Source organism: Pecten maximus, chromosome 10 (assembly GCF_902652985.1).
Source record: "Pecten maximus chromosome 10, xPecMax1.1, whole genome shotgun sequence".
Classification (NCBI taxonomy): Eukaryota; Metazoa; Mollusca; class Bivalvia; order Pectinida; family Pectinidae; genus Pecten; species Pecten maximus.
In genome coordinates, this window is record NC_047024.1 from 1,972,921 (window position 1) to 1,989,367 (window position 16,447).

Sequence of the window (16,447 nt, forward strand, 5' to 3'; positions counted from 1 at the left end):
GAGACACCAACAGTCAGGGTCATATAAGGAAAATGGGACACCAACAATCAGGGTCATATGGGGACGGTTTTCTAGGGAGACACCAACAGTCAGGGTCATATCAGGATGGGTATATAGGGGATACTAACAGTCAGGGTTATATGAGGACGGGTGTCAAGGGGACACCAACAGTCAGGGTCATATGAGGACGCGTGCCAAGGCGACACCAATAGTCGGGGTCATACGAGACTATTATAACTACAAATATCAGGCTTAAAGAGATGAATAAATAAATAAGTAAATAATATATATTTATTTAACATATATGAATATGAATCATGAAGGTTGCTATGACAACAGCAGGTTTATGAATGCATATCCACAATTGCTGCAGCTTGCATTAATGCGTGTTCAGTCATTTTTCTCAATTTGTTTTGTAGCGGATTCTGTTTCCTAATATAAATAAATAAATATGAATAACAGAAAGTGCAACAAATCCTGAAAAGGACTCTTACAATATTTGTTCTCACTTGTTGACACTTTAGTGTATTTCGATAACTACATATGTACCTGTAGGCCGACCTGAGAATGTGTGTATTGTAACCAAAACGTGCAGGTGACCTAAATTTTAAGTAGTATCAGCATTCTGGTCATTATTATGGAATGTTGCAATCAGCGATTTACAAGAAATAATTGAAACTGAAAATGGTATATTAATTAACTTACGTAGGTACTTTTTGTAATAACAGACTGTCTCAAAAATGTGACAATTTACTGTACCACTGTCGCTCTTTCAATGTAAATAATACTGGTTCCTAATGCCTGTGTATAACCCATCCCCCTCTATCTATCTCTCTTCCTCCTACAGGAACTTGACCATCCAACAACAAACCCATCCCCCTCTATCTCTCCCCTCCTACAGTAACTTGACCATCCAACAACAAACCCATCCCCCTCTATCTCTCCCCCTCCTACAGTAACTTGACCATCCAACAACAAACCAATCCCCCTCTATCTCTCATCCTACAGGAACTTGACCATCCAACAACAAACCCATCCCCCTCCTACAGGAACTTGACCATCCAACAACAAACCCATCCCCCTCCTACAGGAACTTGACCATCCAACAACAAACCCATCCCCTCTCATCCTACAGTAACTTGACCATCCAACAACAAACCCATCCCCCTCTATCTCTCCCCCTCCTACAGTAACTTGACCATCCAACAACAAACCAATCCCCCTCTATCTCTCATCCTACAGGAACTTGACCATCCAACAACAAACCCATCCCCCTCCTACAGGAACTTGACCATCCAACAACAAACCCATCCCCCTCCTACAGGAACTTGACCATCCAACAACAAACCCATCCCCTCTCATCCTACAGTAACTTGACCATCCAACAACAAACCCATCCCCCTCTATCTCTCCCCCCTCCTACAGTAACTTGACCATCCAACAACAAACCCATCCCCCTCTATCTCTCATCCTACAGTAACTTGACCATCCAACAACAAACCCATCCCCCTCCATCTCTCATCCTACAGTAACTTGACCATCCAACAACAAACCCATCCCCCTCTATCTCTCATCCTACAGGAACTTGACCATCCAACAACAAACCCATCCCCCTCTATCTCTCATCCTACAGTAACTTGACCATCCAACAACAAACCCATCCCCCTCTATCTCTCATCCTACAGTAACTTGACCATCCAACAACAAACCCATCCCCCTCTATCTCTCCCCCTCCTACAGTAACTTGACCATCCAACAACAAACCCATCCCCCTCTATCTCTCATCCTACAGTAACTTGACCATCCAACAACAAACCCATCCCCCTCCATCTCTCATCCTACAGTAACTTGACCATCCAACAACAAACCCATCCCCCTCTATCTCTCATCCTACAGGAACTTGACCATCCAACAACAAACCCATCCCCCTCCATCTCTCATCCTACAGTAACTTGACCATCCAACAACAAACCCATCCCCCTCTATCTCTCATCCTACAGGAACTTGACCATCCAACAACAAACCCATCCCCTCTATCTCTCATCCTACAGTAACTTGACCATCCAACAACAAACCCATCCCCCTCTATCTCTCCCCCTCCTACAGGAACTGACCATCCAACAACAAACCCATCCCCCTCTATCTCTCCCCCTCCTACAGTAACTTGACCATCCAACAACAAACCCATCCCCCTCTATCTCTCATCCTACAGGAACTTGACCACCCACCAACAAACCCATCCCCCTCTATCTCTCATCCTACAGTAACTTGACCATCCAACAACAAACCCATCCCCCTCCATCTCTCATCCTACAGGAACTTGACCATCCAACAACAAACCCATCCCCCTCTATCTCTCATCCTACAGTAACTTGACCATCCAACAACAAACCCATCCCCCTCTATCTCTCATCCTACAGTAACTTGACCATCCAACAACAAACCCATCCCCCTCTCATCCTACAGTAACTTGACCATCCAACAACAAACCCATCCCCCTCTATCTCTCCCCCTCCTACAGGAACTTGACCACTCAACAACAAACCCATCCCCCTCTATCTCTCATCCTACAGTAACTTGACCATCCAACAACAAACCCATCCCCCTCTATCTCTCATCCTACAGTAACTTGACCATCCAACAACAAACCCATCCCCCTCTATCTCTCATCCTACAGTAACTTGACCATCCAACAACAAACCCATCCCCCTCTATCTCTCCTCCTACAGGAACTTGACCATCCAACAACAAACCCATCCCCCTCTATCTCTCATCCTACAGGAACTTGACCATCCAACAACAAACCCATCCCCCTCTATCTCTCATCCTTCAGGAACTTGACCGTCCAACAACAAACCCATCCCCCTCTCATCCTACAGTAACTTGACCATCCAACAACAAACCCATCCCCCTCTATCTCTCATCCTACAGGAACTTGACCATCCAACAACAAACCCATCCCCCTCTATCTCTCCTCCTACAGGAACTTGACCATCCAACAACAAACCCATCCCCCTCTATCTCTCATCCTACAGGAACTTGACCATCCAACAACAAACCCATCCCCCTCTATCTCTCATCCTTCAGGAACTTGACCGTCCAACAACAAACCCATCCCCCTCTATCTCTCCCCCTCCTACAGGAACTTGACCGTCCAACAACAAACCCATCCCCCTCTATCTCTCCCCTAGTCTCATCTTTCAGGAACTTGACCATCCAACAACAAAGAACTATCAGTATACACTGCTCAAAATTATTTGTTGTGAAACTGGACTGCTGGTGGACAAGTCACTCAAACAATTAGGGCACTCATCCAGAGTTTGGAGGTCTGGTGTTCAAGCACTAGCCTTGTTGTTGCTATTACATTTGGCACCCAATTATGCCCATGTAAATTGGTACAAAGTCTTGTGTGTCTTTGGAGTCGAGGGCTTTGTTGAAGGATGGAGGAATGTAGCCGGACAAGACTGGGATCCAAAGAGAGATCAGGGGAGGTCTTGGGTTCGAGTCCTGGGTATACATGCATTGCAGTGAGTCAAGTGTTATTGTCTTCAAAACACCTGACAACAGAATTACAATAAAAGCCATCCAGAGTTTTATCAATGTTATTCCATTTTATTGTGCATGATCAAAAAAAGTAACATTCAAAATAAGATAAAGTGCCATGAGAGGTACAGTGATGGTTATGTGACTGAATATATAGACGATATATATAGGAACACTGATCAGAGACACAAAACACCACATACAACTGGACAATGTCAACTCTACTAGTGTATAATCCCAGACCAAATGCCAATTGTGAGAAAGAATTTTTTTCTCTTATTTTGTCTGAGAGTTACCTCCCTTCAACCACAATTTTTGCAATTAACTGTCATTTTACTATGTGCATGCACAGTAAAACCTCATTAATCTCCACACTTGCATTCAAACAAGATGCCATCTTTTTCTGATGTCTTTCTCACCAGTATCACTATTTTCCTGGCCTTCCCAGTGGAGATCTATGAGGAATGATTGTGAATGAGCAATCAACCCAGAGGCTAGACTAGAATTGTATTCCTCTATATACATAAATCATCCTACAGTAAAAACTCACCCACCGACTTTATCACAAAATGTTCAGCTTGGTATACACCCAAACACAAGCTCGGGATACACCCCGACACAAGCTTGGGATACACCCAGACACCCCGACACAAGCTTGGGATACACCCAGACACAAGCTTGGGATACACCCAGACACAAGCTTGGGATACACCCCGACACAAGCTTGGGATACACCCAGACACAAGCTTGGGATACACCCAGACACAAGCTTGGGATACACCCCGACACAAGCTTGGGATACACCCAGACACAAGCTTGGGATACACCCAGACACAAGCTTGGGATACACCCAGACACAAGCTTGGGATACACCCAGACACAAGCTTGGGATACACCCCGACACAAGCTTGGGATACACCCAGACACAAGCTTGGGATACACCCCGACACAAGCTTGGGATACACCCCGACACAAGCTTGGGATACACCCCGACACAAGCTTGGGATACACCCCGACACAAGCTTGGGATACACCCCGACACAAGCTTGGGATACACCCAGACACAAGCTTGGGATACACCCAGACACAAGCTTGGGATACACCCCGACACAAGCTTGGGATACACCCCGACACAAGCTTGGGATACACCCCGACACAAGCTTGGGATACACCCCGACACAAGCTTGGGATACACCCCGACACAAGCTTGGGATACACCCCGACACAAGCTTGGGATACACCCAGACACAAGCTCGGGATACACCCCGACACAAGCTTGGGATACACCCAGACACAAACTTGGGATACACCCAGACACAAGCTTGGGATACACCCCGACACAAGCTTGGGATACACCCCCGACACAAGCTTGGGATACACCCCGACACAAGCTTGGGATACACCCCCGACACAAGCTTGGGAGACACCCAGACACAAGCTTGGGATACACCCCCGACACAAGCTTGGGAGACACCCAGACACAAGCTTGGGATACACCCCGACACAAGCTTGGGATACACCCCGACACAAGCTTGGGATACACCCCGACACAAGCTTGGGATACACCCCGACACAAGCTTGGGATACACCCCGACACAAGCTTGGGATACACCCAGACACAAGCTTGGGATACACCCCCGACACAAGCTTTGGATACACCCCGACACAAGCTTGGGATACACCCCGACACCCCGACACAAGCTTGGGGGACACCCCCGACACAAGCTCGGGATACACCCCCGACACAAGCTTGGGATACACCCAGACACAAGCTTGGGATACACCCCGACACAAGCTTGGGATACACCCCGACACAAGCTCGGGATACACCCGGACACAAGCTTGGGATACACCCAGACACAAGCTTGGGATACACCCCGACACAAGCTTGGGATACACCCCGACACAAGCTTGGGATACACCCCGACACAAGCTTGGGATACACCCAGACACCCCGACACAAGCTCGGGATACACCCCCGACACAAGCTTGGGATACACCCCGACACAAGCTTGGGATACACCCCCGACACAAGCTCGGGATACACCCCCGACACAAGCTTGGGATACACCCAGACACAAGCTTGGGATACACCCCGACACAAGCTTGGGATACACCCCAACACAAGCTTAGGATACACCCAGACACAAGCTTGGGATACACCGACACAAGCTTGGGATACACCCCGACACAAGCTTGGGATACACCCAGACACAAGCTTGGGATACACCCCGACACAAGCTTGGGATACACCCCGACACAAGCTTGGGATACACCCAGACACAAGCTTGGGATACACCCCGACACAAGCTTGGGATACACCCCGACACAAGCTTGGGATACACCCAGACACAAGCTTGGGATACACCCCGACACAAGCTTGGGATACACCCCGACACAAGCTTGGGATACACCCCGACACAAGCTTGGGATACACCCAGACACAAGCTTGGGATACACCCAGACACAAGCTTGGGAGACACCCCGACACAAGCTTGGGATACACCCCGACACAAGCTTGGGATACACCGACACAAGCTTGGGAGACACCCCGACACAAGCTTGGGATACACCCCGACACAAGCTTGGGATACACCCAGACACAAGCTTGGGATACACCCCGACACAAGCTTGGGATACACCCCGACACAAGCTTGGGATACACCCCGACACAAGCTTGGGATACACCCCGACACAAGCTTGGGATACACCCAGACACAAGCTTGGGATACACCCCGACACAAGCTTGGGATACACCCCGACACAAGCTTGGGATACACCCAGACACAAGCTTGGGATACACCCAGACACAAGCTTGGGATACACCCCGACACAAGCTTGGGATACACCCCGACACAAGCTTGGGATACACCCCGACACAAGCTTGGGATACACCCCGACACAAGCTTGGGATACACCCCGACACAAGCTTGGGATACACCCAGACACAAGCTTGGGATACACCCCGACACAAGCTTGGGATACACCCAGACACAAGCTTGGGATACACCCAGACACAAGCTTGGGATACACCCCGACACAAGCTTGGGATACACCCAGACACAAGCTTGGGATACACCCAGACACAAGCTTGGGATACACCCAGACACAAGCTTGGGATACACCCCGACACAAGCTTGGCAAACAACCAGAAACAAATTTGATGGGCACCAGCTTCTGGTACAAGATCCAGTAACTATGAGAAATGTTGCCTTAGATACTACTGTTGATCAGCCTCTGGGTTGATTGTTTGAGCCAGCTAATATTACAAGGGTCGTAATTAAAAACATAAACTATTCAATTTCATTCTGGTTAAAGTACATTATTTTAAATTCATCATACAATATATATATATATAGATCTAGCGAAAATATCAACAAAAATCAAGTTTCAAAAACACCATCAAAACTTAATGTTTGTTTTAGCTTAATTAAAAATATTATAATAAACACATTGTTAACAAGTATTCTTACAAAATATAACAGAAATATTCCAGAAATTGAGATCAACTCAAGGGTTAATAGTCAAATACCTGTATTTTTAACACATGTAAAATCATCCCTTCAGTATGTCTCCGACCAGCATGTCCAGAGAGATCCAACCCTATCCAAGAATTTAAACATTACTATCACATCTCTGCAGTGCTCTGGCAGTGAGATGGAAAAACACTTAACATTAAAATGAAAATGCAGAAAAATAAAACTGTGAGGATCCCCCAGAACCACACCCAATTTTTGCCATCATTAACATCACAATTAAGAAATCAGCATTGCCATGGTGAAACACCATTTGTATGTTTCATAATATGGCTTACCTTGCAATGTAATTTTCATGTCTATGATATGCGAGAAGTTTTTTTATGAATGGTGTAAAAAACTATCTTTATGTAATAACATCATTGAATAACCCCCCCCCCCCCCCCCCCCCCTGAATAAACCACACCTTCTTTTATCTCTACAATTGAAACCTTGTTGTATGTAATATAATCAAGCTTCCAGAGGACCATGATACCCAGCTATACCTATAGTCATAATCCAGGGTATCAAGCTTCCAGCCGACCATGATACCCAGCTACCTATAGTCATAATCCAGGGTATCAAGCTTCCAGCTGACCATGATACCCAGCTACCTATAGTCATAATCCAGGGTATCAAGCTTCAAGATGAACAAGATGAATATGACTTTGAATGTATAGGGTGCTGGCATCACACAATAGATTTCCTAATTTTTAATTATAAATTGTATCCCTTTATAAATAATATCTTTTAAAGCATGAAATTGAAAGCATTTTAAATGACACACATTTAATTCTTGGAGAATTCACACTAAGAGATATATAAATTGTATAATACACAAACCAACTGAGAGCAGTATAAGATATTAGTTCTACTGTAACATGCCAAGTAAATGTAGTCTTATATCAATAATTATTGACTATGGTCGATACAATTTTCTAAAATAATAACATTTAAACAATTTCACCCTGGATTTGTATGAACTTAACACAAATTTTAATATCCTGTGAGATGTTGACCTATCAACAGTAAAATATGCCTGTTATATATTGTTGGATAGATTCAATACCATACTGATCAGTGTATGATCATACGTTAGTGATGGTCTCTGTAACATCGTAAGTCTACGTGTATCTGGTCTGTAACATCGTAAGTCTGTACGTATCTGGTCTGTAACATCGTAAGTCTGCATGTACATTGTATAAAATGCACAAGGTGATGTCAGAACTTTGTTTAAATGCAAAATACCTTGTATCAAACGTACAAAACAGTGTCAGTACTTTTTACATGAGAAATCTGTGTTTATTCAGCTGTATGATAAGTTTGTACATCATTAGTGATAGATGTCCGACAACATCCCTAGCATTACAGATGTGGTACAATATCGGGATCACATATCGTATACGACAACATCTATGTTATAGAAATTCTAGTTGGTATTAGATAATGGTAGAAAAAACAAGGTCCACAGCCTTACAGATCAAATGTTTTTAACAGATACAAATTAAGTTGAACACACAGCAAGTTCACGATACACATAGACCGCTACCTATCAAATACAGTAAAAAAGCTCTGATGACGAGGACACCGTGTATAAAAAGCTATCAAGAAGGTGGTAATCGAGGAGGAATGTAAGATGGAGATGCGGAGCAGTCAACCATTATTTTGACAAGATTGGATACATCTGTGTGGGTATACACACTAACCATACAATACTATAGTGTTATGTTCCCGTGGTTCTGACACAGAGGGTGGTACTATTAGGGGCAATCCCCCTATAATACATCTCTTCCTATCCTAGATCATAATCCATTGTAAAAAAGCACACAATAGTAACTGCTAGGTACATCTTTACATGTAATATGTACAATTAGAAATGGTTGTGACTTTTTAACAGTGCTTTGTAAAAAGAAAAAAAAATCTTGGCAAGCTGCTACAATTTACACTGGGAACTACAACACAAGAAGCTTATAAATGTTTAAGGAAACTGTATACCCACTTTGTAGTATCATCATCAACATATACCTGCTACAACGACTAGCACGGCATGCTGTAACAAGTTGACCCAGTTCAATAGACAATGCTTCTGTTCAAGCCTATTTCCGTTAATAAAATGTAAATCTTGTGGACTTCCTGTTTATTTTCAATTGACATTCTTAGTTCAATACAAACAAATTTGAATATATTTTATAATTAGATTACAAATCACTTGAATCCATTACAAATTATTTTAGTTTTGGAATAAAATATGCAAATATTTTAATGAAAAATTAAAAAAAAAAAAAAATGTAAATTACTTAAAAATGACAGATATTTTGATGGAAAAAATTAACAGGAGAATTTGCTTGAATGATTCTGACTAGTAGGCTAAGGTTAAATGGGCTGTGTAGACAATGTCTATTTCACTCATTCTTGTCTTTTGAAATTGTTAAGGAAAGATGCAGCAGATTCTCTGTAATGCCTTTAACTCTCTTTTCACTTCGACTGGATTCAAACCTTATATAAAAATATTTTCCTAATTACATACAAAAACTAGAAGAAACATTCAGTAATACTTTCGAAAATCCTGACTTGTTGATACTGTGTCAATTCTTTCTAATCAAACACGTGTCCATGGATTTGTTTGTACTTTTTAGAAAATTTGTGGAAGACCATGCTCACAATTTAAAACAAAATCATAAACAAGTGAGATAAGCTGAAGCTTTAAACTGTGGTCAGTCTACTGAAGCATCAAATCAATGATTAATTATATATAAAACCAACTCCTGTTCCTAGATCTACATAAGATATACTTCATTCTTGGTAGTTTCTACCTGTTAATATATATTTGTAAAGGAAAACGAATATTTCAGATAAAAAAAAAACAACTATCAGTCGATTTCATTGTTTCCTGTTACGTTGTTGCTGAAAAAAAAACTGCACCACCTAGTGGTCATAGTGAGGAAGAGGGGCAAATAACTGGTGTTGTACAGATATATATAAATATATATCAGGAAGAGTCAATATAAAATTTGTGTCATATTAAATGAGCGCACAAAATCTCTTCTTCTTTCGTGGATGTTTGCCTTTTTTATCTTTCTGTAAAGAAAATGAAACAACACACAATGAGATGGTATTGACAGCAAACAAAGTCAAACATGGAATTATCTCCCCTTGGCTCTAACTCCTTTTATCGATTATTTTACAAATCAAAAGTATGTGTTCTGACTTGCTTATAAATTATGCAGACAAAATTTCATATGAATTGAAAGATATCAGGTCCATAATTTGATGAGTTGACAAATGGCATGCAGGCAATGGGGAATACAATTGATTTATTAACAAATTTATAAGATTTCAAATATCAATCTCCTATAACCCGGCATTATTAGATTTAGTGGACAAAAATCCACTTTTAAAGAGCAGTACCTAACCAACCTACAACCAACACCTAGTTATAATTATGAAGACTATCATGATATTGGTGAGTTTTTAGCAGACTATCTTGATACGGTGTTAGGTTGAGGTATAGGAATATGTCCTGGACCTATTTAACTTTACCACAGGTAATTCTATCTGACACTTACATATAGCCTTATTTCGCGTACTAGGGAGTAGAAAGCGTCGTCGACACCCTGTCTTGTTTTAGCCGAGGTGCGTACGTAAGGGATATTGTAACTGTTGGCCAAAGCCTTGGCATCCTTATCCTCTACCATGTGTTGCTCCTGTAAGTCCATTTTGTTTCCCACCACTGTAATGAGAAATAACTTCACCATTGTAGTGAAAAATAATATCTCTTATCAAAATTATTACAGGTATAGTGAGAAAAATATAGTCTCTTGGCAAATACAGGTCTAGTGAGAAATATATATAGTCTCTAGGCAAATACAGGTCTAGTGAGAAATATATATAGTCTCTTACCAAATACAGGTATAGTGAGAAATATATATAGTCTCTTACCAAATACAGGTATAGTGAGAAATATATATAGTCTCTTACCAAATACAGGTCTAGTGAGAAATAAAGTCTCTTATTTAATAAAGTTTTAAAGAAATATAAGTTATTAGTGTATTTACAGATTACAGAGAACTCCAGGCTCACAAAACAATGTACAATGTACTTAAACATTTCTGAGATCTTGAGATCTCCTCTATTATCTCGGTAACAGCCAGTCGTGGAGTATAACGTGTCATGACTGTACACAACCGTGTCATGACTGTACACAACCGTGTCATGACTGTACACAACCCAAAAACACAATACAATGTACTTACAAACCATGGGGACTTCCTCAGCATCTTTTACCCGTTTAATCTGTAAATAATTAAATCATATATAATAAATCATTCTAAATTCCACTAAATTTTTACTTCTAAATATTTTCTTTTTTGCACCTATTGCCAACACCGTACTTAGATTTATGATATGGTCTTTGACCTAATAAGCTCAGTGGGGACTTACAAAAACATGAAAAGGGTGTGGTCAATATAACCATGTACACAGAATTACTTACATGTGAAATTTAGGTGAAAAAATAGTTCAGCAGAAGTAGATTAGTAAGGTAAGGAACTTTCTATATAATTCAGTAATGCAATTTTTTTCAGGATGCGCTTATATGGCAATGTATTATTTCTTATTGGAGTTACAGGAGTATTACAGGATAGATACAGTATGATTGACAGCCTTTAATCATTACAGGATAGATACAGTATCTACTGTTGGACAGAGATAGTACCTGCTCTTTGTAGGTGTTGATGTCTTCAAAAGATTTGAGGTTGTTTACAGCAAATACACAGAGGAAGCCCTCGCCCGTCCTCATGTACTGGTCCCTCATGGCACTGTAATGATAGGTGGGTTATTATACAGTCAGTTAGAACTGGTATGTTCCTGAGCAGCAGATCTTTATTGGATATTTTATCACAGAGGAAATCAGGAAATCTCACATACATGTATAACATGGATATAGGATATTCACAATACAATTAAAACCAGATTTTAAAATTATTCCTTGGTTAAAAAAGATATCTTAAATTAAAAATTTTCATGATGAGAAAAATCTTTGTAGTGGACACTGTATTGACCAACACCATGTAGTGGACACTCATCTGACCAATACCAAGTAGTGGACACCCGACTGACCAACACAAAGTAGTGGAGATCCGACTGACCAACACCAAGTAGTGGACACTCAACTGACCAACACCAAGTAGTAGACACTTGATTGACCAACACCAAGTACATGTAGTGGACACTTAACTGACCAATACTCTCAGATCAGAGGATATTTGACTGACCAGCACTTGTCAATGAATATCTGACTGATGGACACCAAGATATGGACACAAGACTTACCTGTATTCCTCTTGACCAGCAGTATCCAGAATGTCTAGTAGACATGTTTCGTCGTCAATTACGACTTGTTTTCTGTAAGAATCCTCTACAACACACAAAACACACTTAAATTACAAAAAAATTCAAATTGAGTTAGTCTGATAAATTGTGATTTTTTTTTTACAACAGCTAAGACATCTATCTAACTTACTTATCTTATTTTTATCAGATTTACATTATATTAACATGTAGTAATTTGTACTAGATATTAGATGTAGGAGCAAATATTCAAAGACATATTACAGGTCGAGATCTCGGACACAATGAACCCCACGACCGTTCTGACAACTTACCTATGGTGGGATCATATTCTTCTACGAAGCTGAAAAGATTCAAACAAAAAAGGAGTTAAATTATGACAGGATAATAAGTACTTCTACTAAGTACAGTGTAATATAATTCAATGCTATACAACAAGGCCCCTGATTACCTCCCTTAGAGACGAGAGAGACCAGTTGTGATTATACCCTAAACATATATATATGCATAAAGATACTACACATATTTCAGATTGACAATACTGGACACATCATCAAATTTTCATACTGTGGACATTTTGTCAAATTTTCATATTGTGGACATTTTGTCAAATTTTCATATTGTGGACATTTTGTCAAATTTTCATATTGTGGACATTTTGTCAAATTTTCATACTGTGGACATTTTGTCAAATTTTCATATTGTGGACATTTTGTCAAATTTTCATATTGTGGACATTTTGTCAAATTTTCATATTGTGGACATTTTGTCAAATTTTCTAGTGTGGATATATAGTCATGATCAGATTCTAGATTTTTATCAAAAGTAAAGAAACATAAAGCTCCTGGGGTATCAATATATCCATGATGTCTTATCTACATATTACTACATATGTTATTAGATTGAAACCATCACACTAATATGTAGACTTATTAGATATGGTCCCATTTTCCACAATTCTCATTAGCTAAAACATAGTCAAATGGAGGTCTTTATTCTGAGATATTGATCTAATGTTTGTAATTTTAGAAACACTGATCAGGAGTCAATACTACATTTATGATGTCATTATCATTATGACATCACATGTACAATGCCCTAAATTTCCAGTAATCAAAATAAATGTAATGCAACTTCATCCTTTTGCAACAAGTTTCATATCTACCTGGTAATATTAAGAATTAACCAATTGACCTCACTAAATGTCTATAACTGATAAATACAGTGTGACAAGTCTGAACTATCAACTATTATAAGAGTTAATTCTGCCCCCTTAATCCAGTCATTCCATATGATTCCAAGTGTGTAGTATCACCACATCCTGTGGTTCCGAGTTTAACCTGATGAATGTAACATTACTATACTGGTGTGTAATAAGCGCTGGCTATCATATTGCTGTCACCACTGTTAGGGGTCAAAAGGTCACCACTGTTAGGGGTGGAAAGGTTACCAGCTGCAAGTGACATCACTGGGCAGAGGAAAATGGTTCCACGAGATCAATATATATTACAATTTACTACTGCTATTGGGCCCCAGTAGAGACTGAAGTAGGGAATATCATCACCAGAGAGGCCATATATCCTCCTGTTTATCTGTGACATTGCGTAGTTTTCATTCACAATTTAACCACCGATTGATGATTGACCTTTCATTTTAATCAGAAAGGAAAATGTCTACAGTAAAAAACATTTACAGTTTTAAAGCATTTTCACTTGAATTAATTTGGACCGATTTTCGGATTATCTATGATCGATATAAATGACTACAGAGAGGCTAGCTGTTATATAAATGACAGGTATCTGTGATATAAATGACAGGTATCTGTGATTACCTGAGAGGCTATCTGTGATTACCTGAGAGGCTATCTGTGATTACCTAACAGGTATCTGTGATTACCTGAGAGGCTGTCTGTATGATTACCTGACAGGTATCTGTGATTACCTGAGAGGCTATCTGTGATTACCTGAGAGGTATCTGTGAATACCTGAGTGGTATCAATGACTACATACCTGACAGGTATCTGTGATTACCTCGGAGGCTATCTGTGATTACCTGAGAGGCTGTCTGTATGATTACCTAACAGGTATCTGTGATTACCTGAGAGGCTATCTGTGATATAAATGACAGGTATCTGTGATTACCTGAGAGGCTATATATAGCTATCTGTGATTACCTGAGAGTCTATCTGTGATTACCTGAGAGTCTATCTGTGATTACCTGAGAGGCTATCTGTGATTACCTGAGAGGCTATCTGTGATTACCTGAGAGGCTATCTGTGATTACCTGAGAGGATATCTGTGATTACCTGAGAGGCTATCTGTGATTACCTGAGAGGCTGCCAGTATGATTACCTGACCGACTAGCTGTATGATCACCATGTCCAATTATCTGAGTGATAATTGTGAGGGATAATTATCTATAACTGATGTTGTAAAGAGTACCAACCATTACACCAGTTATATAGGAACTTCCTCTGGTCAATATAACTGATGTTGTAGAGAGTACCAACCATTCCCCCGGTCATATAGGAACTTCCTCTGGTCAATATAACTGATGTTGTAGAGTACCAACCATTCCCCCAGTTATATAGGAACTTCCTCTGGTCAATATAACTGATGTTGTAGAGTACCAACCATTCCCCCAGTTATATAGGAACTTCCTCTGGTCAATATAACTGATGTTGTAGAGAGTACCAACCATTCCCCCAGTTATATAGGAACTTCCTCTGGTCAATATAACTGATGTTGTAGAGTACCAACCATTCCCCCGGTCATATAGGAACTTCCTCTGGTCAATATAACTGATGTTGTAGAGTACCAACCATTCCCCCAGTTATATAGGAACTTCCTTTGGTCAATATAACTGATGTTGTAGAGTACCAACCATTCCCCCAGTTATATAGGAACTTCCTCTGGTCAATATAACTGATGTTGTAGAGAGTACCAACCATTCCCCCAGTTATATAGGAACTTCCTCTGGTCAATATAACTGATGTTGTAGAGTACCAACCATTCCCCCGGTTATATAGGAACTTCCTCTGGTCAATATAACTGATGTTGTAGAGTACCAACCATTCCCCCGGTTATATAGGAACTTCCTCTGGTCAATATAACTGATGTTGTAGAGAGTACCAACCATTCCCCCAGTTATATAGGAACTTCCTCTGGTCAATATAACTGATGTTGTAGAGTACCAACCATTCCCCCAGTTATATAGGAACTTCCTCTGGTCAATATAACTGATGTTGTAGAGAGTACCAACCATTCCCCCAGTTATATAGGAACTTCCTCTGGTCAATATAACTGATGTTGTAGAGTACCAACCATTCCCCCGGTTATATAGGAACTTCCTCTGGTCAATATAACTGATGTTGTAGAGTACCAACCATTCCCCCGGTTATATAGGAACTTCCTCTGGTCAATATAACTGATGTTGTAGAGAGTACCAACCATTCCCCCAGTTATATAGGAACTTCCTCTGGTCAATATAACTGATGTTGTAGAGTACCAACCATTCCCCCAGTTATATAGGAACTTCCTCTGGTCAATATAACTGATGTTGTAGAGTACCAACCATTCCCCCAGTTATATAGGAACTTCCTCTGGTCAATATAACTGATGTTGTAGAGTACCAACCATTCCCCCAGTTATATAGGAACTTCCTCTGGTCAATATAACTGATGTTGTAGAGTACCAACCATTCCCCCAGTTATATAGGAACTTCCTCTGGTCAATATAACTGATGTTGTAGAGTACCAACCATTCCCCCAGTCATATAGGAACTTCCTCTGGTCAATATAACTGATGTTGTAGAGTACCAACCATTCCCCCGGTCATATAGGAACTTCCTCTGGTCAATATAACTGATGTTGTAGAGTACCAACCATTCCCCCAGTTATATAGGAACTTCCTCTGGTCAATATAACTGATGTTGTAGAGAGTACCAACCATTCCCCCAGTTATATAGGAACTTCCTCTGGTCAATATAACTGATGTTGTAGAGTACCAACCATTCCCCCAGTTATATAGGAACTTCCTCTG

At 40.7% G+C, this 16,447-nt stretch overlaps 1 protein-coding gene across 1 annotated transcript in view; it reads right to left on the reverse strand.

Annotated features, from left to right (window-relative positions):
* Window positions 1–7,765: 7,765 nt before the first annotated feature.
* LOC117335760 (GTPase HRas) overlaps window positions 7,766–16,447 on the reverse strand; it is a 36,114-nt gene continuing 27,432 nt past the window's right edge. Inside the window, exons 3-8 of the mRNA XM_033895938.1 lie at window positions 12,722–12,750; window positions 12,390–12,474; window positions 11,773–11,875; window positions 11,312–11,351; window positions 10,625–10,788; window positions 7,766–10,136 (exon numbers count right to left, since the gene is read on the reverse strand). Coding sequence (XP_033751829.1) covers window positions 10,080–10,136; window positions 10,625–10,788; window positions 11,312–11,351; window positions 11,773–11,875; window positions 12,390–12,474; window positions 12,722–12,750 — 478 coding nt within the window. The 3' untranslated portion in view covers window positions 7,766–10,079. The remainder of the gene's footprint in view (window positions 10,137–10,624; window positions 10,789–11,311; window positions 11,352–11,772; window positions 11,876–12,389; window positions 12,475–12,721; window positions 12,751–16,447) is intronic.